We start from the raw sequence: 26,423 nt of genomic DNA, 5'->3' as shown, positions 1-26,423 counted from the left end.
TTTTTTTTTTTTTTAACTTGGTACACTCTGCAAATGTTCTGTTAACATTCATTGCTTTTTATTGTGGGACTAATCTTTCAACAACAGACTGGTTCCAAATAGGAAAAGGACTACGTCAAGGCTGTATATTGTCACCCTGCTTATTTAATTTATATGCAGAGTACATCATGAGAAACGCTGGGCTGGAAGAAGCACATGCTGGAATCAAGATTGCCAGGAGAAATATCAATAACTTCAGATATGCAGATGACACCACCCTTATAGCAGAAAGTGAACAGGAACTAAAAAGCCTCTTGATGAAAGTGAAGCAGGAGAGTGAAAATGTTGGCTTAAAGCTCAACATTCAGAAAACGAAGATCATGGCATCTGGTCCCATCACTTCATGGGAAATAGATGGGGAAACAGTGGAAACAGTGTCAGACTTTATTTTTTTGGGCTCCAAAATCACTGCAGATGGCTGACTGAAATTAAAAGACGCTTACTCCTTGGAAGGAAAGTTATGACCAACCTAGATAGCATATTCAAAAGCAGAGACATTACGTTCCCAACAAAGATCCATCTAGTCAAGGCTATGGTTTTTCCTGTGGTCATGTATGGATGTGAGAGTTGGACTGTGAAGAAAGCTGAGCACCAAAGAACTGATGCTTTTGAACTGTGGTGTTGGAGAAAACTCTTGAGAGTCCCTTGGACTGCAAGGAGATCCACCAGTCCATTCTGAAGGAGATCAGCCCTGGGATGTCTTTGGAAGGAATGATGCTAAAGCTGAAACTCCAGTACTTTGGCCACCTCATGTGAAGAGTTGACTTCATTGGAAAAGACTCTGATGCTGGGAGGGATTGGGGGCAGGAGGAGAAGGGGACGACCGAGGATGAGATGGCTGGATGGCATCACCGACTCGATGGACGTGAGTCTGAGTGAACTCCAGGAGTTGGTGATGGACGGGGAGGCCTGGCGTGCTGCGATTCATGGGGTCGCAAAGAGTCAGACACAACTGAGCGACTGAACTGAGATGAATCTTTCAATATGTAACTCTGTTTTCATCATTGTTCATTATTTCTGAGAACTTTTCTCTGTACTTTGTGACAGTAAAATCAAAGTCTGTGGTTTCTAGAATAAGAGTTTATGATATGCAGGAGAGAGTTATGATGTGGCATGGAATGGAGGACAAACCTTAAATATCTATATTTATGTATGAAATAGGATTGCTAAGGTCCTTTGATAAAAGTACCCATTTTGGTGAACAAGTCTACTTATCTGCAGGATTTTGATCTGGATTCCAAAATTCGTACTGAGATTGGCAAGAAAACAGCTAATAAAATTCAACGAGTGGAAAAGGAATTGGCTTGGGAAAAGGAGAAACACCAGGTTAGCCTAAAGAAGCTACAGAATAGGTAGGATCTGTATTTCCTGCAAGTCAAGATACTTATGAACAGATATTTGAATAAAGTAGTTTCCAGTGGTTTTATGGAAGTGGTCAGATAGTCAGTCTCCTGCAGTACCTACTAATTCCTAAAGCTCAAGTATTATCCTCTCATCACTGCTGCTATCTCCCTGAGCTCATTCCTTTCTTGTTTAAATCTGCAAAATTTAAAAAAACCAAATTATGTCATATGTATTTATTTTTGGTTTTGACAAATTATTTATCTTATATTTAATAACACGTATGCACGTGTGCATGCTCAGTCGAGTCCAACTCTTTGCAACCCCATGGACTATAGTCCGCTGGCCTAGGCAAGTATACTGGGAGGGGTTGCCATTCCCTTCTGCAGGGGATCTTCCCAACCCAGGGATAAAACTCACGTCTCCTGCATTGAAGATAGATTCTTTACCACTAAATCACCCAGGAAGCATCAAAAATAAAATAGAAGCAAAGGACTTGTAATGAAAGATGACAACTTCCTATCTGATTCTTCTCATGCATTAATGTGACTTCCCAGAGGAGACTGCTTTTTCTTTCTGCCTTTTTTAGATATAATTTACATTCATAAATGCATAAATCTCAATACATTTTTGTAGATACGTAAACACAAATATCCACTACCAAGAGTAAGAACATTTGTAGCACTCCAGAAAGTTCCCTTCTGTCCTCCTCCCAGTATTTACTCTCCAGAGATGAATGTTTATCACCATAGATTAGTTATGTCTGTGAACTTTCATATACATGGAAAGCTTCAGTATGAACTCTCTTGTATCTGGCTTTTTTATGTAGTATCATGCGTAAGATTACCCATGTTGATGCAGGTAGCAGTTTTCATTACTTTGAAATATTCTATTCAATGGTTATACCACGATTGATTCATCCATTTAACTGCTGATGGATATTTGAGTTGTTTCTATTTTTGGCTACAGTGAATAATGCTGTTATGAACATTCTTGTGTATACACCTTTTGGTTGACATACGCACTTTTTCCCCCCTAGATTTATTTATTTGTGTCTGTGCTGGATCTTCATTACTGTGTGCAGGCTTTCTCCAGCTGCAATGAGCAGGCTTCCCTGGTGGCTCAGTGGTAAAGAATCTGCCTGCCAATGCAGGGGACACAGGTTCAATTGCTGATCCGGGAAGATCCCACATGCTGCAGGACAACTAAGCCCTGTGCCACTGTTACTGAATCAGCACTCTGGAGGCTGTGACCCACAACTACTGTGCTTACACGCCACAGCTGCTGAGGCCTCCATGTCTAGACCCATGCTCAGCACTTATTTCAGTTTGCTGGTTGATATAACATTCCAAACCTTCTGTCTTTATATGGAGTTCTCTCTGTCTCTTCAGATAAATGCCCTCTTTTTATAAGGATACCAGTCATGTTGGATGAAGATCCACCCTAATGATCCCATTTTAACTTGATTACCTCTGTCAAGGCTTTATTTTCAGATAAGGTCATATTCTGAGCCACCTGGGATGGTTAGAACTTCAACATATTCTTTTTAGGTGACCCAGTTCAACCTGTAACACGCATGCTTGCCATCACTGGGCAGTGTCAGATCTTTACATTTCAGTTATTCTGTAGTAGTGTGTCCATGTGATTTAAATGGACATTTCCTGGATGTGTGACAGTTTTCACTCCCTTTTCCTATACTTATTGGTTACTTGTATATTCTCTTTCATTAGATGTTTGTTCAAGTCTTTTTGCTCATTTAAAACTTGGGTTGTGGTAGTCATATTCTGGATGAGACTTTTGTCATATACGTGACACATGTATGTAGTGACGTATCTGTGCATGCGTGTATACATGCATGTAAAATATCTTGCTCTCCACTGTAGCTTGTCTTTTCATCCTCATTATAGTGTCTTTTTGAACAGAAGTTTTTAATTTTGACAAAGCTCAGTTTACCGGTGCTTTTCTTTTCACTTTATCAACAGTTTCACCAACTTAAAAGAAAATTATTTGGCTGTGCTGCATGTTAGTTGCAGCATGTGGGATCTATTTCTCTGGCCAGGGATCAAATCTGAGCCCCCTGCATTGGGAGTGTGGAGTCTTAGCCACTGGGCCACCAGGAAAGTCCCTATATTTTCACTAACTTTTTATGGTTAGTGCTTTTACGGTAGCTAAGGATTCTTGGCCTATTTCCAGTTTGTGAAATAACCCTCCATTTCCTTCTAGAAGCTCTACTGTTTTGCCATTTTCTGTCTTGGACAATTTTTGTGGGTGCTGTAAGAGAGATCAAGTGTCTTTTGTCTCTACATTGATATAGAGGTGACCTACTATCATTTGCTGATAGGTACATTCTTTCCTCACTAGATTGTAGTGATGCTTTTTTCAAAAGTCAGGTAACCATTATGTTGGATCTATAAATCAACTTAGATGCAACAGAGATTTTAAAGGAATGATTACATAAATAAATTAAATCCTAAAGTTAAAAGATGAGGAAATGTGAACTGCTGTTAATAAATAGCAACAATGAAATTGATGAAGAACTTTTAAAAGATAAATCTCTGTAGGCTATAAGAGGAAGGTGAACCAGAAAATAGTATGAATTCCTGAGCTTAATGTTTTTATAGAGAAAATAGGGTAATATATGATATACATTTATCATCTCCCCATCTGTTATCTATCATAACTACATGAAATATGTATTATTTTGTATATATACTATATGAGATAATAGGAAAATAAATTGCACTTCCTCAGAGTTTAATATGATCCACTTACCATAAACTGCAGTCTGTTTGAAAATTTTGACTCTTCTACATACTGGCAAAACCATGGTATGCTGTTAATAATGAGATGTTTAGTATTTTCATTAGAAAATTCTACTTTAAGTGCTATTCAACTTCCACTACATCCTTCTTGGTATATACATGGTTGAATTTTGGACTCAACATGATATAATGGTATTATTTATCAGCATAGTACATTGTGATTTTATTTTATTGTGTAATAATTGTGTAGCATGATTGAAATGGTGACCATTACAAGTACTTATCTTCCCCCAGATTTCGTCATTCATTGGAAAACGATATTATTGTAGTTCATGCCATTCAGAGTGATCACAAGATATCCTCCTATAGGCTTGTGAAACCCTCTAAATACTCCAAAACCAAACGGGCAAGTCAATCAGAGAGAAGACCAAGCAAATTTGAGAGGTTTGAAAAAGAAGGAACTGGAAGAAAGGATAGCCAGAGAGATACAGGTAACCTAAATGACAAGAAGGTTTTTGAGTCCATATTTATCAAAATTTCAAAATTGAATTCTCTTTTTGTGAGCAGAATCTTTGATTCCCAGTCATGTAACTAAGGGTGGATAAGAGCACCAAGTAATACTGATTTCTTGCTTCCCTTGTCCAGCTGTTCTTAAATCTAGGATTTTCCCAGATGCTAGTTTTCCTAGGAAGTGTTTGTTCTCAGACTCCTGGGCCCCACCCCAGATTGTAGGGCTAGAACACAACTCACACTCTTTTCCAAGGACATAAACAGAATGATGAATTGAGAATACAGGTGTGAAAATAAATCTCTAATCCCTGCCTCCTGTGACTGCCCACAGGGTGACTGGGGTGAGAAGGAGCAAGACAGGAATTCTGGGAACAGATGTGGAGAGCCTAGTCAAGGGTAAAGGGCACTGCAGCCTGGCCAGATGTAGGCTAGAGCCCGTGATTCAGTACTGACTTTGTTACTGTTTCACTCTCTTCACTGAGAAACGTTTAATGGCTCCTTTCTGCTTCTAGGATAACTTCTGAAACCCTTATCACATATTTAATCCTTCTGCAACATATCTCTATTTTATCCCCAACCGTGTCTTCTCATGCTGCTTGATCGGCACATTTAGCTGACTGTCCTGCTTGCTGCTTCCTAATCATGTCTGAAACGTCCACGTGCAGGTCCTTAACGAAGTGACCAATTCACTCCTATCCTCTCTGAATGCTACCATTTTGGGGGGATCCAGATCAAGTTATAATTTTATTTTATATTGAAATATAGTTGATTTACAGTGTTGTGTTACTTTCAGGTATGCAGCAAAGTGGTTGTTTACACACACACACACACACACACACACACACACACATATGTTCGTTAAGCAGATTCTTTTCCCTTGTAGGTTATTACAAAGGTTGAGGATAGTACCCTGTGCTATGCAGTGGGTCTTTGCTGGTTATCTATTTCATATATATGAAATACACTTTAATGATCAAATCTTTCTGTGGCCACCCAGGGCATGTTTAACTTATTTTTCCACAGTACCATATATTTGAAATACGAAATAAAATGGTAACCATCCATATTATTTAACATTTTTCATGTATATCTAACATATTATCTCTATGTAGCTTGAACAAAAATTGAATAATTCCTCTAGTAGGTATTTATAATTGATAAAACCAATAGTATTATTTTAATTAAATGTTCAGTTCAGTCACTCAGTCGTGTCCGACTCTTTGCGACCCCATGAACTGCAGCACGCCAGGCCTCCCTGTCCATCACCAACTCCCGGAGTTCACTCAGACTCACGTCCATCGAGTCAGTGATGCCATCCAGCCATCTCATCCTCTGTCATCCCTTTCTCCTCCTGCCCCCAATCCCTCCCAGCATCAGAGTCTTTTCCAATGAGTCAACTCTCTGCATGAGGTGGCCAAAGTATTGGAGTTTCAGCTTTAGCATCATTCCTTCCAAAGAACACCCAGGACTGATCTCCTTCAGAATGGACTAGTTGGATCTCCTTGCAGTCCAAGGGACTCTCTAGAGTCTTCTCCAACACCACAGTTCAAAAGCATCAATTCTTCGGTGCTCAGCCTTCTTCACAGTCCAACTTTCACATCCATACATGACCACTGGAAAAACCATAGCCTTGATTAGACAGAGACAGACCTTTGTTGGCAAAGTAATGTCTCTGCTTTTGAATATGCTATCTAGGTTGGTCATGACTTTCCTTCCAAGGAATAAGCATCTTTTAATTAACTGTTACTGAAGTATAATTGACCTACAAAACTGTGTTAGTTCCAGGTTACAATATAGTGATTCCATATTTCTATACATCACAAAGTGATCACCGTGATAGGTCTAGTTATTATCTGTTACCATATAAAGTTATTACTACGCTATTGACTATTTCCTGTGGTGTCCATTTCATCCCCCTGGCTCATTTATTTTGTAAGTGGAACTTTGTACCTCTTAATCTCCCTCACCTATTTCATTCTCTGACCCCTTCCTCTCTGGAAACCAGCTATTTGTTTTCTGTATTGAGTCTATTTCTGTTTTGTTATGTTTATCCATTTGTTCTGATGTTTTAGGTTCCACATATAAGAGAAACCATACAGTATTTGTTTTCCTTACTTCAGTCAGCACAACACTCTCTAGGTCATCCATGTTGTCACAAATGGAAATATTTTATTCTTTTTTCATGACTGTGTAATGTTCTATTGTGTGTGTGTACCTCATATTCTTTATCCATTCACCTATCAATGAACACTTAGTTTGCTTCTATATCTTGGCTGTTCTAAATAATATGCAGTGAACATAGGGGTGCATATATCTTTTTGTGTTAGTGGAACTTTTTCCCTTGGAAAAATACCCAAAAGTGGAATCCTGGATCATCATATGGTAGTTCTGTTTTTAATTCTTGAGGAATCTCCTGCACCAACTTACATTCCTACCAACAGTACAAAAGTGTTCCTTTTTCTCTATCTCCTCACCAACACTTGTTATTTGTCCTCTTTTTCATAATAGCCATTCTGACAGGTGTAAGGTGATATCACATTGTGTTTTTGATTTGCATTTCCCTGATGACTGGGCTTCCCTGGTGCCTTAGACAGTAAAGAACCTGCCTGTAATGCAGGAGACCCGGGTTCAGTCCCTGGGTTGAGAAGATCCTCTGGAGGAGGAAATGGCAACCCACTCCAATATTATTGCCTGGAAAATCCCATAGACAGAGAAGCCTGACAGGCTACAGTCCATGGGGTCACAAAGAGTTGGACAAAGCTGAATGACTAACACCCTCCCTAATGACTAGTGATGCTGAACATCTTTTCACGTGTCTGTGATAAAGCCATTAATTTTAAGTTCTAGATTTGTGTGTTTCTGACCAGTTTTTAAATTGGCTGCAGACCACTACGGTTGGTATATATCACCTCAAATTACACGTCCAATATGACTCACTTGCTTTTCTCTTCCCCCATCATCATGAAACAGAACTCTTTCCCAGCTTGCCAATATCTGCCAGTAGTTTGTTATTCATGATCATGTTCTTTATTTGTTTAACATATGTCTTATGTCACCAGTTTAAAAAAAAATAAATTTCTAAGGAGTAAAAATTGTGATTTAGATCTCTTTATTTTGGTGTTCTAAAGTACTTATAGTGGGGTTTAATTCATAATAATTGCTTAATATATACCATAACTATGGATTTGGTATATTCTTGGATTTTTAAAAATGTGGCAGATTGAAAACAATATTTGAGCTTTGTCTTGATATTCCAAAAAGATTGAAAACATTTGTTGGCTCTCTGTATAGGTGGAAGTATTAGTGTGCCAGAAGAATCAGTCATAGAGAAAGGGAAGAAATTTCGACCTAAAACCCTAAGTGAAATTATGGTGGAAAATCAAATTGAGAAAACAAGGAAACTTATATTAAAAGCTGAAAGGGCCCAAATGAAGATTCAGCAAAGAAAAAAAGAATGGGAGGAACTGTAAGTTTTTTTTTTTAATTCTGAAATTGCACCACAGACTCAGAGTTATGCTTTTGCTTTATGATTGAATTTGACTCTATACCTGGAATAAAGTAGAAAAGTTAGAGTTTATTTTTCTGTTTATGGTGTTTTTGGTTTTTCTGATAGGTACAAGAGTAAACCTGATGATGGCTATGAAGATCCCAAAGATGTTCAGGCCATCAAAGAGGCCCAGCTATTTATGGGAGACTTCAATTTGAAGACAGCCTCAGACTATAAGATACCTGAGCACATGAGAATAAATGCTGCCAAGAAGGAGGAGGAACTGGGGTACCTAGACTCTATGGTACTTACCCATAGTTTTCATGACGATGAGACATTCCTTGTTGTTTTTTTTTTAAATTCTGCTAAGACCACCCATTTTGTTATCTGATCCATAAAGATATATAATCATAGAAGTTTAGAATTAGAAAAGGCCTGCATCATTTCCCTAGAGTAATGCCTGTTTTTACACATGAGGAAATTGAGTCCCAAAGATAAAAGATTTATCCATGATTATTAACATCACAGAACCAGTGTTCAAAATAGTTCTTTGGTTCAATGCCAGTTTCATGGGTGAAAGCATTATATTTTATGGACTTCGAACCTCTGAAATACAAACACATCCTTGTTGGATTTTGTTTTTGACTGCTGTGGACTACCAGAAACAGGAAAAGAGGCTACTGTGTTTAGCCTTTGTTTGAAGGACTTGCAGACTTTTGTAGATGACCCAATACTAAACAATTAATGTATTCCATTTTTATTCTCTCTGCATTCTTTCAAACTGCTTCTAGTCATCCTGATCTCTCATACCTATTTTCATACTAAAGTTTCCTCTCCCTGTCTTAGTAATTACTTACTTTGAATTGACAAGTGACTTTTCACATTCAGAGGCTCAAAAGGCATCTGAGCTAATATTTTGAGGAGACTTTTGTATATGGCCACCTAGTATGACTCTGCACATTACCCATTTCAAGGCATCACATTGGAAAGAGTGCAAAGTCATACCACAGGTATAGTACATTTGAATATTTTATAATTTTCTGAAAAACGGAAGTCAAGTATCTTGAGGAGGGAGTGTCTCTTTCAATTTCACCAAAGATGCTGTACTTGCCAGCATCAAAGATTCCAGTATGGCAATTCTTAGCCACAGGTAAATTTTCATAGCTCACAACTGTATTTTTCTGATCAGAAGGACATTTTTAACATTTTATTAGTGACTGTTTGGATTGTTTTTCTAGCTGTTTGTCTAAGGAAATTTCTGTTTCAACTATCATGTGTCATCCTTTCTCATAGAAAAATGCTTTTTTCAACCACAATTTGCCAATCAGTCAACCTGAAATTTCATGGTCCAGCTAGAGGTAATGGACAGGTGTGATGTCCTGAACTGAACTGCACTACACTGAAATCTATTTTATTAAAGTAATAACATTAAATAATGTAGAACACACTAGTCCACAGGTCAGAAGATCAGAGTTCTGTTCCACTTAATCTCTGCCACTTAATAGTTATATAAACTTGGCTAGTCATGTAAATCTCACAAAGCCTCAGTTGTATTGTCTGTTAAAAACAAATAATATTTCTACTAATGAACAACAATAAGACATGTCTAGTCTTCTTTAGAGAGTTAATAAACAGTCATTCTTTTTTAAAAAAATATTTTTTATTGAAGGATGATTGCTTTATAAGCAGTCATTCTTATCATGGTTAAATTCAAAGTCATTGAAAAGTATCAAGCATTTTATTTATTAAAATAATTTAAAAAAATTTTTGTGGCACCAGACATATGCCATACCATGCCATGCCATGCCATAGTCATGGCATGTTGGATTTTAACTCTCTGATCAGGAATCTACCCCACACCCCCTGCCTTGGAAGCATGGAGTCTTAATCATTGGACCACCAGGGAAGTCCCTCCTCAAACATGTTAGAAACAGTATATTATACATCCCCTCCCTGTGGCTAGTATTTAGTGTGTGAGATATTTGGAAAACTAGAAAAAGAAGCTTGGTATGTAAATACGGCTCCTCAAAGACATCGGCCTTACAGGCATCAGGCTGGTTTGGGTTTGTTCTTCTCAGCTTAATTTCCAGTCCTCCAGGTACTTCAGTTGTGGCCCCAACTCACCCAAGGGCTGGATTTGGACTTTAAATCTTAATGCTTTAAAGGTTTATTCTTAAGTATGTAAAACATGTCCTCTATTTTGTTGGGATAGCTTGTAAATACACTGTAAGTTTTATAAGACTACTGGAAGAAGTGCCTTTTGATGTTTAATTTTCATTAACCTGTATATTGATACAAAGTTACTCTTAATAGCTTTGGGGCCATCTGATTGCGTAACTGCACATAGGAGTAAGGTTGCATGTGATTATAGGCTCTGGTAAACACATTTAAGAAAGACAGACTGGGGAGGGGACTGGCGGTGAGGAAGCATCTGTGGCACCAGGGAGTGGAAGCAGGGGTGTAGCCTGGCTTAGATAAATGGAGAAGGAAGCAAGGAAGAATCCAGGAATCTCTTGGTGTGGCATGATACTGAAATTCAGAATCATGACCTTGCCTGCACAAGGAGTTACAGACATTAGGTGGCCAACATACAGAATTAAAACAGGTTAAACTGTAGTTTGATACTAGGTGGATACCCCTGAGTCTCTTAAGCCCATGGGATTTGAGTTTCCATCAGAGATGGGTGGTTACTCGTGTGTTCCTAACCAAAGGATGACCTTCCCCTTCCTGGGATCTGGCTGAGTACAGGGCTCAAGAAGGACTTCTGTGAGTAGTGGGAGGAGGACAGGGGATCTCAGCCTGATAAGCCAGTTGGGGGACACCAGAGGTCATATCCAGACTGTCTCCCCCTTATGGAGAGAGGAAATAGGGAAAAGCCTAACCATCAGAGAAAATAACTTGGTAGTGAACAAGAATGATCAAAAAGAATTTTTTTCTCGAATTTTGCTAGGCATACCAGTCAAGGGACAAAATCAAGTCAGATTTCAGACTGGCCTTTGTGGTTGGGTTGTCATCTCACTTCCCTCCTGTTCCTTTTCTCAGGCCTACTCAAAGAAAATGCACATGAACAAGAGCATCATCTCTCTTCGAGACCTTAAGGTGGCTGTCATCGAGGAAATACAGTGTCTGGTGCAAGAACTGAAGAACATTCAGTCGACTCTTCCCATATTCAAGCACCTGCCCATTCCCCAGGTCCCTCAGATATACCCAGAAGAAGTTCCAGAAAAGAGATTTCAGTATGATGATGAAACCCTCCTAGCTTTTAAGCAGCAACAGCAGGTGAAAAGTCAGGATGGAAAGGCCCACCAGGTGGGACAGACAGCATTTGCAGGCTCAGCTGGAGGCTTCCTCAGACTCTCTTCTGGAAAGGAGGGGGATTTAACGACACGCGACTCGTTGTCTAGAGCATCAAAAGCATCAGCATTCAGCCTGGACCTTCCAAAGTTCATAGAATTTGAAAAAGCAGATCCAACTGACGTGGAGCTGGAGATTATGAAGAGGGAGGAGATCAAACACGTGTACATGCAACAGTATTTGATCAACCGGGTAAGAAACGCGGCTGCTTATTTAAAGCTGAAAGATGGAAGAGCTAGATCTAGATTCTTACTTATTTTTAACTTTTCTACATTAACCTCCCCCTAAACTCTGACCAGTCCACAACTCACTGATAGCTTGGCTTCCCTCCACATCCCTGGACTTCTGAAAATCATTCTGTTCTGCATAGAACTTTGGAGCTTATCAACTTTTTTCTTTTTGAAAAGCTATGAATCAAGGGCAAATCCATGTTAATTGCTATCTAACCAAAGGCACGCTAAAGGAGTGATGGAGCAGCTTTCAGATGATGGATGGAGCATGATTTAAAACCTTCCAGTGAAAGTGAGGCACCATCTGCCTTTCACCCCTGCTCTTTCTCTAATGTATGATTTGCCCTGTTAGTGGGAGTGTTCACAGTTAACAGCTAGCCTCAGAATCATGGAATAGCAAATATTTTTATTTCTAGGAAAATCAGGACCAGGTTGGGGCCAGTTGTGTGCAGGAGGTGCTCTGAATAGGGGAGAAAAAAGTTCTCTCTTGGATGGAAAGCTCCCTCCTGCCAGTTGTACAGAGGCCCCTTGCTCAGTGTGTCTTTCTGGCCACACTCTGAAGGCGCCCCCTGTTACCTGCCCCCAGCCTTATTCACCACCAGTCCTGTTTTCTCAGTCTTCCTGTTTCTCCCCACTCACTTCCCTCCTCCTGAGTTTCCTCTGTGCTTTTCTCTTTGCTATTTCCTTCTGCCTGCAATGACTTCCTTTCAAAGTTGCCGTCATTTAAAACTCGGCTCACTTCCAGACTCGCTCCATAATCTTCTGCCTTCACTACAGCCTCTCGTTTCTTCTAAACTCCATTTGCACTTAAATCACCTCATGCTTTATGTTTATTTTTCCTGCTGTTTTGTATGGTTAGTTTTGTCTTATAACTTAGATTATACAATTTTTAATTGAGGTATAGTTGATGTACAATGTTATATGATACAGGTGTATAATAAAGTGATTCACAGTTTTTAAAGTTATACTCCATTTGTAGTTACTAAAAAATATGGTGCGCAATAATCATTGTAGCTTATTTTATACCTATTAATGTCGTACCCTTACATTGCCCCTCTCTTCTTTCCTCTCCCGACCTGTAACCACTATGTTGTTGTCTATATTTCTGTTTCCTTTTTGTTATGTTCACTAGTTTGCTTTATTATTATTATTTTTTTTAGATTCCAAATATTACTGCTATCATACAATATTTATCTTTCTCTGACTGACTTATTTCACTAATCATAATATTCCCCAGGTCCATCCATGTGACTGCAAATGGAAAATTTTCATTCTTTTATATGGCGAGTAGTATTCCATTTCACATATGTATGTATCACATTTTCTTTTTCTATTCTTCTGTTTATGGACACTTAGGTTCCTTCCTAAGTGTTGCTTCCTTAGGTTGTATTTTGAGAGACCTCCCTCTCCATATTCTCGACAATATTTGTTGTTTGTGTATGTGTGTGTGTGTGTTTCATGATAGCCATTCTATGAAGTGTGAGGTGATTATCTCACTGTGGTTTTGATTTGCATTTTCCTAATGATTAGCAATATTGAGCATTTTTTCATGTGCCTATTGGCCTCTTGCATTTCTTCTTTGGAAAAATGTCTATTCAGGTCTTCTGCCTATTTTTAAATCACCTTTTTGATGTCGAATTGTGTGAGCTGTTTATACATGTTGGATATTAACCCCTTATCAGTCATATCATTTGCCAATATTTTCTCCCATTCAGTAGGTTGTATTTTCTTTCTTGTGTGTGTGTGTGTGTGTGTGTGTGTGTGTGTGGTGATTTCCTGTGCTATCTTAAAGCTTTTAAGCTTGATTAGATTTGTCTATTTTTGTTTTTGTTTGCTTTAGGAGACAGAGCCAAAAAACATATTGCTATGATTTATGTCAAAGAGTGTTCTACTTATGTTTTCCTCCAATTATTTTATGGTTTTCAGTCTTATGTTTAGGTCTTTAATCCATTTTGAGTTTATTTTTGTGTATGGTATTGTAGAATGTTCTAATTTTACTCTTTTATATATAACTGTCCCATTTTCCCAGCATCACTTATTGAAGGGACTTTCCTCCATGTATGTTCTTGTCTCCCCTTGTCACTGATTAATTGACCATATGTGCCTGAGTTTATTTCTGGGCTCTCTGTTCCCTTTCATTGATTGATGTGTCTGTTTTTGTGCCAGTATCATACTGTTTGATCATTACAACTTTGTAGTATGATCTTGCGGAGAAGGCGATGGCACCCCACTGTAGTACTCTTGCCTGGAAAATTCCATGGGTGGAGGAGCCTGGTGGGGTGCAGTCCATGGGGTCACTAGGAGTTGGACACTACTGAGTGACTTTACTTTCACTTTTCACTTTCATGCATTGGAGAAGGAAATGGCAACCCACTCCCAGTGTTCTTCCCTGGAGAATCCCAGGGATGGGGGAGCCCGGTGGGCTGCCGTCTATGGGGTTGCAGAGAGTTGGACACGACTGAAGTGACTTAGCAGCAGCAGCAGTATGATCTTGAAGTCAGGGAGTATGATTCCTCCAGCTCTGTTTTTCTTTCTCAAGATTGTTTTGGGTATTCTGAGTCTTTTGTATTTCCATACAAATTAAAAAAAAAATTGTTCTGTTTCCGTGGAAATTGCCATTGGTATTTTGATAGGTATTGCATTGAATCTATAGGTTGCTTTGGATAGTATAGTAATTTTAACAATACTGATTCTTTCCATCCAAGAGCATAGTATATTTTTCCGTTTGTTCCTGTGGGCTTCAGTTTCTTCCATCAGTTCCTTAGAGTTTTCTGAGTATAGGTCTTTTACCTCCCTAGGTAGATTTATTTCTAGATAGTTTGTTCATTTTGAGGTGATGGTAAATGAGATTGTTTCCTTAATTCCTCTTTCTGATAATTAATTTTTAGTATATGGAAAGGTGAAAGATTTCTATATATTAACTTTATATCCTGCAACTTTGCTAAACTCATTGATGAGCTCTAGTAGTTGTCTGGTGGTGTCTTTAGGATTTTCTATGTGTATGTCATCTGCAAACAGAAATACTTTTGCTTCTTCTTTTTCAATTTGGATTCTTTTATTTCTTGTATGACTGCTGTGGCTAGGATTTCCAATATTATATGGAATAAAAGTGGCAATAGTGGGCGTCCTTGTCTTGTTCCCGATCTTCGAGGAAACACTTTCAGTTTTTCACCTTTGAGTATGATACTAGCTATGGATTTCTCATATTATGACTTTTATTATGTTGAGCTATGTTCTCTCTCTGCCCCCTTTCTAAAAAGTTTTTATCATAAATAGATGTTAAATTTTGTCAAAAGTTTTTCTGCAGCAAGACAGTCACGTGGCTTTTATTTTTCAATTTGTTAATGTGGTGCAACACACTGATTTGTGTCTATTGAATTATCCTTGTATCCTTGAGATAAATCTCATTGATCATAATGTATGATTATTTAAGGTACTGTTGGGATCCGTTTGCTAATATTTTGTTAAGGACTTTTGGATCTATGTTCATCAGTGATATTGGGCTGTAATGCTTTTTTTTGAGTGATATATTTGTCTGGTTTTAGTATCAGGATAATACTGGCCTTATAGAATGAGTTTGGAAGTGTTCCTTCATCTGCAATTTTTGGGGATAGTTTTAGGATGGCTGTTAACTCTTCTCTAAATGTCTGGAATTCTCCTGTGAAGCTGTCCAGCCTGATTCAACTTCATTCCTGGTAATTGGTCTGTTCATTGCTGTGGTGTCAGTTGTACTGCTTTTTCATTTCCGATTTTATTGACTTAGGCCACCTCCCGTTTTTTTCTTGATGAATTTGGATTAAGGTTTGTCAATTTTATCTTTTCAAAGACCAGTCTTAGTTTTATTGATTTTTTTTTCCTTCAGTCTCTATTTCATTAGATCATACAGTTCTTGAGGGAAGGGCCACATATACTTCTGATTCCTCTGAAGTGTCTAGGATAATTCCAGACATATAGTAGATATTCTGTAAAAAGTTTTGATTGATTTAATTTTAACTAGTTATTAATTTAACAAATATTTATTGGCCATTCTATGTGTAGAAACAGTGTAAGCTAGGTAGTAGGGATGCAACAATTCCCAAGCCAGACATGTACTCTATCTTCATAAAGCTTACGGGTGTGAAGTATAGTGAGAATAAAACAAGCATAACCCTTACAACCCTGGACACCTACTGGTATAGTTGCAGAATGATGTTGCACTAAGGACAATATAGTCCTGTCTCCAAAGAAGGTTAAAAATAATTCAGATTTATTAAGCCAGCATTAAAGGGGAACCCACTTAGTCTACAGTCAAACATTAAAAGTTTCATTTTTCTTTTCCTTGGTTTGTTTTTTGTTTCTGTTTTTTAGCTCTCTGAAATTCTCTAGCAGTTTCACTGCCCCAGACCCACAGGCGTCTTCCTCTTTCTCAGCCTTAGGTTGAACCCTCACTCACTATAGGCGTTACATAGTCAAGGCTTCTCATCATGCACAGCCTAATGAGACACATGGAATGGTGTGTATTCTTCCTGTTGTACTAATTTCTTTAACAGAATCTGCCCTTGGGGCTGTCTTTGCTTTCTTCGTCTCCTTTGGGATGGGATGAGGGAGAAGCTGTGTCAAAATCAAAGTAAAACTGAGAATTTAAGATCATTTGAAATGGCGGTGGGATAAAGTCTAGACCAGGCCCTGAGTTACTTGAGTTCTTATCTGTAACAAATTAGTTTTGGTCTCAAGGAAATCATTTTTAGTCTCAATTTCTTCATCTATAAATAAACTAAGAAAAGAATATTGAATAAATTTCTTGTGATTCTACAATTATATTTATCTATTAAATATTTGCTATTCCATAGGTTTGAAATTTTTCAAAATAAGGTGAGGAAAGTAAAATTTTTTAGTGCTTACTGTGTGAAGGACAGTGTAGAGATACTGTGGGGATGGAGTAGAGACAAATATAAACAATATCCATGAAGAGCTCATAGTCTCCAACTTAAAGATTTAATCAAGATTTATTATAAAACTGATTTAAAGTAGGAAGGACATTCTTGATCAATGGGTTAATCAATGATGAAGAAATAGCTAGAGGACTGCAACTTCCTCAAGAATTCCTACCATTTAGTAAATTTAATTTATATTCATTTAATACCATTGATGAACTGATTTATGTGACTATGTACATACACATGTGCCTACTCACCCACCTTTATAATTTTCCATCCAAAATAAGGGCAGAATAAACAAAATGCTTTTACCCAAACAAATCAGTATTGTTGGATAGTTTTAAAGATGTACTTATCTGTTTTAAGCTTCTAACATACCCTCAAATCCTTTTCCACCTCAGATCAAAGAACTGATTGTCACCTTTGATGCAGAACTCCGTCTCCTGAGACATCAGAAACTGAAGTTAGATACTCAGATGAAATTATCTGACCTGCACCATGTCACATTATTTCAAGAAATGCTTCTCCTGAAGAACTTTGAAAAACAGGAGAACATACTTCAGGAGCGTGTTAATTCATTAGACAAAGAGGAACAGGACATGCAAGTATGAATGGTCACAAGATTGCTAACTGGCGACAGCCTTAGTTATGGAGGGGACGTGATTCTTCTTTTCTTCTTAATTTCCCCCCTTGTTCTAGTCTATATCTCCTTTTTGTCTTCTCTTCATCCTCCTTTTTCCTATTATTCCTGTTTGCTTTCTATTTTTGGTAACCTTGCTTAGGGAACAGTGAATCATAATTTTTCGTGAATTTGATTTGATATCTTATAAAGTAGAATAAATTTTTCAAAAGTGACCCTTATGTTTTGTTTACCTATGGATTTAAAATTATTTTTGTTGTTAGTAGCTATCATGTGAAGTTGAGTTTTGATTATATATTATTATGAGTGAACATACTTGGAAAAGGAGTTGGTAAATTTCTTAAATATGATAGCTACTTTCAGAGTAATACATAATTGACTAGCACAGGATATTTTCTTTATTATATAAATATGTAAATTTGAGGAGATTAATTATACCATCTATCTTTGTCATAAAGGAAGAAAGAGTCTATTAGATAATGCATACACAATAGTGATGTCAGTTTGTAGATATATCAGCTTCACTAAGAGCAAATTTGCCTTTTTGTTTTCAGTATCTTGTGTTGATATGAAAGAGTCTTTTTTGATAGCACATACAGAAAAATATTAGCTGACATTCACATATAAGTAAAATTTTTTAATTAATTTAGTTTTTTTTAATTTTAATTTTTATTTTATTTTACTTTACAATACTGTATTGGTTTTGCCATACATTGACATGAATCCACCACGGGTGTACATGCATTCCCAAACATGAACCCCCCTCCCACCTCCCTCCCCACAACATCCCTCTGGATCATCCCCATGCACCATGAGGAAGTTAAACATCAAAAAAAATCTATCTTATCTGATTCTGACCTTAATTGATTTTTACAAAATAGTTATAAATTTAACCAAATGAATGACTCTGCAAACATCAAAAATGTAAACTTCTATTAAGAAGATTTAAAAATGTTTGTAGGCTGTAACCTTACACTGTAATGTGCATTATTCTCTGAACCCGATTTATCAGGAAAATTTTATTTATTATTTGTTCATATTATTTTTCATCTAGTGGAAAATAAATGAAACTCTTAAAGAAATGGAAGAGAAAAAGAATGAAGTAGCCAAGCTCCAGGACCAAGAAAAAGCACTCTATGCTGGTTTCCAAACAGCACTTGGAGAAAACAATAAATTTGCTAATTTTCTTATGAAGGTACTAAAGAAGAGGATTAAGCGGGTGAAGAAAAAAGAGGTCGAAGGAGATGTCGGTTTGTATTTCTTTCTTATATATGATTCTATTTTTTCTCATTAGCATGAAATAGAGAAATAACTAAGGGACATATTACACACTTTTTCTTTTTTTTTTTTTTTTTGCGCTACAACATAGACAGTGTAGAGGCACTGTGGGGTTACAGAGGAGAGGATATAAACCTTTAGGTCTCTAACCATCAGAAGTGTGTGTGCATATGGTATGAGATAGCATAGGGTAGTTTCATTTAACAAGCACTTCTTTTCATGTTTACTTGACACCTGTGTATCTTTCATAAAATTTCTCGTCATGTCTTTTGCCCACGCTTGAATACAGTTGCTTGCTTTTGTACTGTTGAGTTTTGAGAACTCTACGTATTATATCCACTAGTCCTTTGTCAAATATGTGATTTGCAAATATTTTCTTCTAGTCTGTAGCTTGGTTTTTCATTCTCTGAATAGGGTCATTTGCAGGGCAATAGTTTTGAATTTTGTCAGTGTTCAATTTGTCATTTTTTCCTCTCTTGGATTTTGTTTTGTTGTCAAGTCTAAGAATTCTTTGCCTAGCCCTGGGTCCCAAAGATTTTCTTTTATTTTTTTCCTAAAGGTTTTATAGTTTTACATTGAAATCCATGATCCATTTGGAGTTAAGTTTTCTATAAGGTAGGAGACTTAGGTCAAGGTTTTTGTTTTCTCCTAGAAATGCCCAGTTTTTCTAGCACCATTTGTTGAAAAGGCTGTCTCTCTTCCATTGGATTGCCTTTATCTTTGTCAAAAATCATTTGAGCCTATTTGTGTGGACCTATTTATGTGTTTTTTTTTCTTTTTAATTCTGTTCTGTTGATCTATGTGTCTATCTCTTCACCAATACTATGGTCTTGAGTATGGTAGGTATTGGGTTCTAAAATCAGGTAGACTAATTCCTCCCACTATTATTCTTTTTAAAAATTGCATTAGCTATTCTGGTTCCTTTATATTTCCATGTTTATTTTTTTATATATATCTACAAAAGATATCGTTGGAATTCTGACAGCAATTGTGTTAAACCTCTATCAGTTTGGGGAGAATTAGTGTCCTTCCTATATTGAGTCTTCCAATGCATGAACAAGATATGTATTTATTTAAAGCTTTGATTTGTCATCAACACTGTGTAGTTTTCAACACACAATTCATGTTCATGTTTTACCCCCAAGTACTTCCTTTTTGTTTTTTGAGGAATTTGTTTTTAATCTTGGTGTCCACATATCCATACTAATATATAGAAATATGGTTGCTTTGGGGATATTTATCTTGTATCTTGTAACCTGACTTATTCTAGGAGTTTTTGATTGATTCCTTGGGAATTTCTAGCTCTAAAGGGCAGTTTTATTCTTAGTCTGTATGCCAATTACCATTTCTTGCCTTATTGCCCTGGTTAGACTATTCAGTACTATCTTGAAATAGAGTGCTAAGAACAGGCATCCTTGCCTTAGCCCAATCTTAGGGGGAAAGCAGTCTTTCACTATCAAGTATGCTGCCTATACCATTAAAAACACCTGTCGGTGTTTCTTGGATAATTTTTACCAAGTTCAGGAAGGTCTCTTCTGTTTTGTTTTTCATGAATGAGTTTGAATTTTATCAGATTTTTTACTGCATTGATGATTATGTGACTTTTTTTTTTCTTTAGCCTGTTCAGATGGTGGATTATATTGGCTGATTACTAATTACAAAACTAGGCTAGCATTCTGAAATGTTGGCTTCCTGGGTAGATCAAATGGCAAAGAATCTGCCTGCAATGCAGGAGACCTGGGTTCGATCCCTGGGTTGGGAAGATCCCCTGGAGAAGGGCATGGTGACCCACTCAGTATTCTTCCCTGGAGAATTCCGTGGGCAGAGGAGCCTAAGGAGCTACAGTCCATGGAGTCACAAAGAGTCAGACACATCTGAATGACTAACACTTTCACTTTCTGGTATAACGTAAACTTTTTTTTATGTATTGTTGAATTCTGTTTGCTAATATTAAGAAATTTTATGGGAGGAGAACAAGATGGCAGAAGAGTAGGTGAACATGGAGTACATCTCTCTCCATGGATACATCAGGAATACACCTTCAGACACAGAAGTGCATGCAGAACACCAGCTGAGAGTGGACAGGAGTTACTTGACCAGAGGAAAAGAATATATAGAACCACGCAAAACTCGGTAGGACAAAACAACTGGGGGAAAAACAGGAGTGTTGGTAGGACTGGACCTGCCCTCGGCAGGTGGGGGAACTGAAGCTGGGGTCCGATCCCCACATCGAGGCAATTGTCTGAGTCAGAGGAGAAACATTTAAGGCTGAGAGTGAAACAGCTGATCTGTGGCAGCCTAACTGGAATGAGACTCAGACAGACCTTGCCGTAGCCATACATACCCTGGACAGGAATGCTGGTCCCCTGGAAGGCACAGGGGCTGGGAGCTGGAGTTTGGGGAGTGTGGAGCGATCCCAGGATGAGGTCTGCTGTTGATTGTGGAGAGATGGATCCAGGGGAGGTGAGGGAGGAGATTGTGATGGAAAATGCCTGTGGAGGAAAGCCGGGCAGCCACCTAAGCAAGGCGATACTGCTTAGTCATGTGTAGGGAGTGGAGCCATCACTATAGCCTCTCTCTCCGCACAGGCCAGCATCAGCAGCTGAACAACAGAGAGGCTGGCTCATCAAATGCCTGAGGCACTGCATTACAGAGTAGGACCCCACCCAGGGTGCCCCTTTAAGTGCCTGATGTGCCAATCTACAGACTAGGACCCCAGCCAGGGGGTCCCCTCTATGTGTCTGATGCTCCGAACAACAGAGAAGGACCCCAGGCAAGGGAGCCCTCTAAGTGCCTGAATGGGCAGAGCTAAGGAGAAAGCCTGGCCAAAGAGGCCTTCTGATCACTAGCTACAAGAGGCTCAAAAAAAGGCTCTGATAGGACCACAACTCCTGTGGCTGAGGCAGTCCATGTCCCTGCACACTTGGCACTGCCAGGGTCCCTGCAAACCAAGCAGCTGCACCACCTTCACACTCAACTCTCACGGGGGCAGAGCTGCCACAGGCAAAAAAAAAATGTCTTGTGTCTATGCATACAGGGTCGCTTCAGTAGTGTCCGATTCTTTGCAACCCTGTAGACTATGGCCTGCCAGGCTTCTCTGTCAGGGAGGGGGGTTCTCCAGGCAAGAATACTGGAGTGTATTGACCAATACTGGTTGCCATACCCTACTAGAGCGCTATATTTCCTGCTGCCCTGGCCCTCAACCCCCCTGAGTACCTGGTGCTGCCAGAACCTCTGTAACCCAAACAGCTGCACCAGCTCCACGCCTGGCCCTCACAGGGGCAAACCTAAGTCCTCTAGGGCAGCCTCAGGAGCAAACCCCAGTGGACGAGCCACCTGCAGAAGTGGAGATAAAACCACAGTTGAAACCAAGGGGCAGTGTGGCTAAGGAAGAAGGCCCAAAATCTTCCCATCAGCTGTACAAGCTGCAGGTTAAATCCACATGGTCAACTAGGCAGACTCTGTTGATGGAATATATGAAAGGTCATTGAGAGCTCCCACAAAAGAAAATGTACAAGTTCTGATAGCTGTGGACATTGGAGGCAAGAACACACAGGAGTAGGACCAGATTAGAATCTGAGCTGCCCCCACAGCAGGTCCAGAGATCAGCACAGCGTTGGAGGGCATCCTAGGGATGTGAGGTGGACTGTGACTCCCAGCAAGGGAAAGGACTCTGATAGCAGTGACTCAAGGAAAACATTTATTATTCTTATGTTTTGACTTTCTCTGTAGATTCTTTTGGATTTTTTTCCCTTTATTCTCTCCACCTGTTGTAGTTGTTGATTTTATTGGCACTATGAAATCTAATTAAGCTTTTGAGCCTGTTTTTTTTCTCAGTCACATTTTTTATTGCTGTTATAAACCTCTGCCTCTACATTGGGCTTTTGCAGTTATATGGAGTTTTCCTTTTTTTCCTCTCTTTTTTTAATTTTAATTTTTAATTTTTTAAAGCCTATTATGTTTTTTCTACATTTATTCCTTTGTTTGCCTTTCCTACTGTTCTTTTCACCTTGCAGTTAATCTTTAATGTATATAAATCTTCTTCATCTACCTCTGTTTAACTTTGCATATTATTCTTTCTTTCTTTTCTTTCTTTCCTTTACTCTCAACATATTGTCAGTTTTCTTTTCATTGCTTTATTCCCCAGTTGGCAGCTTGCTTTAGTTTTGTTTTCCAGTTTTTGCTTTAATTAGTTTTGTCTTTATAGATATAATTTTTGGTTTCCTTCATCTGCCAGGTCAATCTACTGTACTTTATTTTTGTTGAACTGTTCTGATTTTGCTTATGGGTGTATATGTATGTGTGTATATTCAGTCACACTTTTTATTGTTGCTATACACTTCTGCCTCTGCATTGGGCTTTTGCAGTTCTGTGGAGTTTTCCTTTTTTTTTTTTTCTTTTTTCTTTCTTCTTCCATTTTCCTTCTCTTCTCTTTTTTATAATTTTAATTTTTTAAAAAACCTATTATTTTTTCTACATTTATTCCTTTGTTTGCCTTTCCTACTGTTCTTTTCCCCATGCAGTTTAATCTTTAATGTATACAAATCTTCTTTGTCTACCTCTATTTAACTTTGCACATCTATTCTTTCTTTCCTTTCCTCTCAACATATTTGTTATTTTTGTTTTCAATGCTTTATTCCCCACTTGGCACCTTGCTTTAGTTTTGTTTTCCAGTTTGTGTTTTAGTTAGTTTTGTTCTTAACTGGTAAATATAAATTTTGATTTACCTTGTTTGCCAGACCAATCTACTGCACTTTATTTTTGTTGGACATTTTTTACTTTGCTCATGGGTGTATATGTATATGTATGTATTCCATGATTTTAATTATTATTTGCCTGATTTTGTAACTGCCATTTGTCTGGGGTTCATCTTTGGTTTCTCATTTTTGGATATTTGTTTTAATCTCATTTAATGCCATAACAAACCACGTGTAGAAACTTTGTTCCTGACCAGAGATCAAGCCCTGATGAGCCTTTGGAGTGGGAGCACTGACTCCAAACACCTAGACCACCAGAGGACTAACCCTAAGGAGTATCAAATAGTGAGAACTCACAAAGGAAACCACTTGAATACAAGACCTGCCATCACCCAGTCACCAGTAGCACCCTGTGTAGGACACCTCATCCAAACAACAAACAAAATAAAAATACAAACCAAATAATCAGCAGACAGGATTACCACCTCACTCAGCCTTGCCCATCAGAGGAAAAACAAACAACCAAACAAAAAATCAGCACAAATCTCACCCTATACGAAGCTCACACAAACCACTGGACCAACCTTAGGAGGGCAGAAACCAAAAGGAAGAAAGAATTCAACCTTGAAACCTGGCAAAAGGAGACCTCAAACACAATAAGTTTAAAAAAATGACAAAAAGGCATAGAAATACTACACAAATGAAGGAACAAGATAGAAACACAGAAGTCCAAATAAATGAAGAGGAAATAGGCAAACTACCTGAAAAAGAATTCAGAATAATGATGGTAAAGATGATCAAAAACCTTGAAAACAAAATGGAGAAAATGCAAGAATCAATTAACAAAGACCTAGAAGAATTAAAGAATAAACATACAGAGACAAAGGACACAATGACTGAAATTAAAAATACTCTAGAAGAATAGCAGAGTATCTGAAGCAAAAGAACGAATCAGTGAGCTGGAAGATAAAATGGTGGAAATAATGTCTGAAGAGCAGAATAAAGTAAAAAGAATGAACTGAGGATAGTCTCAGAGACCTCTGGGACAATATCAAATGCACCAACATGTGAAGTATAGAAAAAAAGAAAGGGTATGAAATTTTTGAAAAGATTATAGTTGAAAATTTCCCCAACATGGAAAAGGAAATAGTCAAGTCCAAGAGGCCACAAAAGAGTCCCATACAGGATAAACCCAAGGAGAAACATGCCAAGACACATACTAATCACACTAACAATGACTAAACGCAAAGAAAGAATATTAAAAGCAGCAAGGGAGAAGCAACAAGTAAGATACAAGGGAAATCCCATACACTTAACAGCTGATCTTTAAGCAGAAACTCTGCAGGCCAGAAGGGAATGGCAAGATATATTTAAAGTACTGAAAGGGAAAAAACTGCAACCAAGATTACTGTACTTGACAAGGATCTCATTCAAAATTGATAGAGAAATAAAAAGCTTTTCAGACAAGCAAAAGTTAAGAGAATTCAGTACCACCAAACCAGCTTTACAACAAATGTTAAAGGGACTTATATAGTCAAGAAATACAAGAGAAGAAAAAAGATCTACAAAATCAACCCCAAACAACTAAGAAAATGGCAATAGGAACATATATATCAATAATTACTTTAAATGTAAATGGATTAAATGCTCCAGCCAAAAGACACACACTGGCTGAATGGATACAAAAACAAGACCCACATATATGCTTCTAAAAGAAACCCACTGCAGACCTCAAGACACATATAGACTGAAAGTGAGAGGATGGAAAAATATATTTCATGCAAATGGAAAGCAAAAGAAAGCTGGGGTAGCAATCCTCATATCAGACAAATAGACCTTAAAGAAGATCACAAGAGATAAGGAAGAACACCCCATAATGATCAAGGATCAATTCAAGAGGAAGACATAACAATTGTAAATATCTATGCACCCAACATAGGTGCACCTCAATACATAAGACAAACACAAACAGACATAAAATGAGAAATTGACAGTAATACAATAATAGTAGGAGACTTTAACAACCCACTCACACCAATAGGCAGATCATCAAAATAGAAAATTAATAAGGGAACACAAGTCTTAAATGATACATTAGCTGAGATGGATTTCATTGATATCTTCAGGACATTCCATCCAAATGCAGAAGAATACACCTTCTTCTCAAGTGCCCATGGAACTTTCTCCAGGACAGATCACATCTTGGGTAACAAATCAAACCTCAGTAAAATTTAAGAAAATTGAAATCATATCAAGCATCTTCTCTGACCACAATGCTATGATTTGTAAGATATCAATTACAAGAAAAAAACTGTAAGAAGCACAAACACATGGATGTTAAACAACGCATTTCTAAATAACCAACATGTTACTGAAGAAATCAAAACGAAATGAAGAAAGTTCTAGAAAAAAATGACAATGAAAACACAACTCAAAACCTATGGGATGCAGCAAAAGCAGTTCTAAGAGGGAAGTTTATAGCAATACAATCCTACCTCAAGAAGCAAGAAAAAATCAAATAGACATCCTAACTTTACACCTAAAACAACTGGAAATAGGAGAACAACAACAGCAACAAACCGAAAATTAGTAGAAGGAAAGAAATCATAAAGATCCAAGCAGAAATAAATGAAAAACAAATGAAAGAAACAATTGTAAAGATTAATAAAACTAAGGTTCTTTGAGAAGATCAACAAAATTGACAAGCCTTTAGTCAGACTCATCGAGAAAAAAAGAGAAAAGAATCAAATCAACAAAATTAGAAATTAAAACGGAGAGGTTACAACAAACAATGCAGAAATACAAAGGATTATGAGAAACTATTATGAACAACTATATGGCAATAAAATGGATAACCTGGAAGAAATGGACAGATTCTTAGAAAAGTTTAATCTTCCAAGACTGAACCAGGAAGAAATAGAAATTATGAACAATCCAATTGCAAGCACTGAAATTGAAGCTGTGATCAAAAATCTCCCCCCAAACAAAAGCCCAGGACAGGGAAATTGTATGAAACATTTAGAGAAGAGCTAATGCCTATCCTCTAAAACTCTTTCAAAAAATTTCAGAGGAAGGAAGACTTCCAAACTCATTCTATGAGGCCACCTTCACCCTGATACCAAACCCAGACAAATACAACACGAAAAGAGAAAACTACAGGCCAATATCA

The 26,423-nt window shown here is 37.8% G+C and overlaps 1 protein-coding gene across 7 annotated transcripts in view; it reads left to right on the top strand.

The window, feature by feature from the left end:
- Positions 1-26,423, top strand: part of CFAP44 (cilia and flagella associated protein 44) — a 124,518-nt gene that overhangs the window by 73,630 nt on the left and 24,465 nt on the right. The window contains exons 22-28 of one of the 7 annotated variants that reach the window (XR_011249199.1): positions 1,261-1,391; positions 4,437-4,633; positions 7,944-8,118; positions 8,266-8,427; positions 11,182-11,685; positions 17,041-17,244; positions 18,334-18,529. Coding sequence is in view for 2 of the 7 variants with exons in the window: in XM_069553377.1 (XP_069409478.1) it covers positions 1,261-1,391; positions 4,437-4,633; positions 7,944-8,118; positions 8,266-8,443; positions 11,182-11,685; positions 17,041-17,244; positions 18,334-18,529 (1,585 nt within the window). In the remaining 5 variants the exon portion in view is untranslated. Of the gene's footprint in view, positions 1-1,260; positions 1,392-4,436; positions 4,634-7,943; positions 8,119-8,265; positions 8,444-11,181; positions 11,686-17,040; positions 17,245-18,333; positions 18,530-26,423 lie in introns of those variants that run through there. The other 6 variants (XM_069553377.1, XR_011249202.1, XR_011249200.1 and 3 more) reach the window with 6 other exon arrangements.

The sequence above is a fragment of the Ovis canadensis genome, chromosome 1 (assembly GCF_042477335.2).
Source record: "Ovis canadensis isolate MfBH-ARS-UI-01 breed Bighorn chromosome 1, ARS-UI_OviCan_v2, whole genome shotgun sequence".
In the NCBI taxonomy this organism is placed as follows: domain Eukaryota; kingdom Metazoa; phylum Chordata; class Mammalia; order Artiodactyla; family Bovidae; genus Ovis; species Ovis canadensis.
Note: the sequence above shows the minus strand (reverse complement) of the source record. Positions and strands in the feature narration are given on the sequence as shown.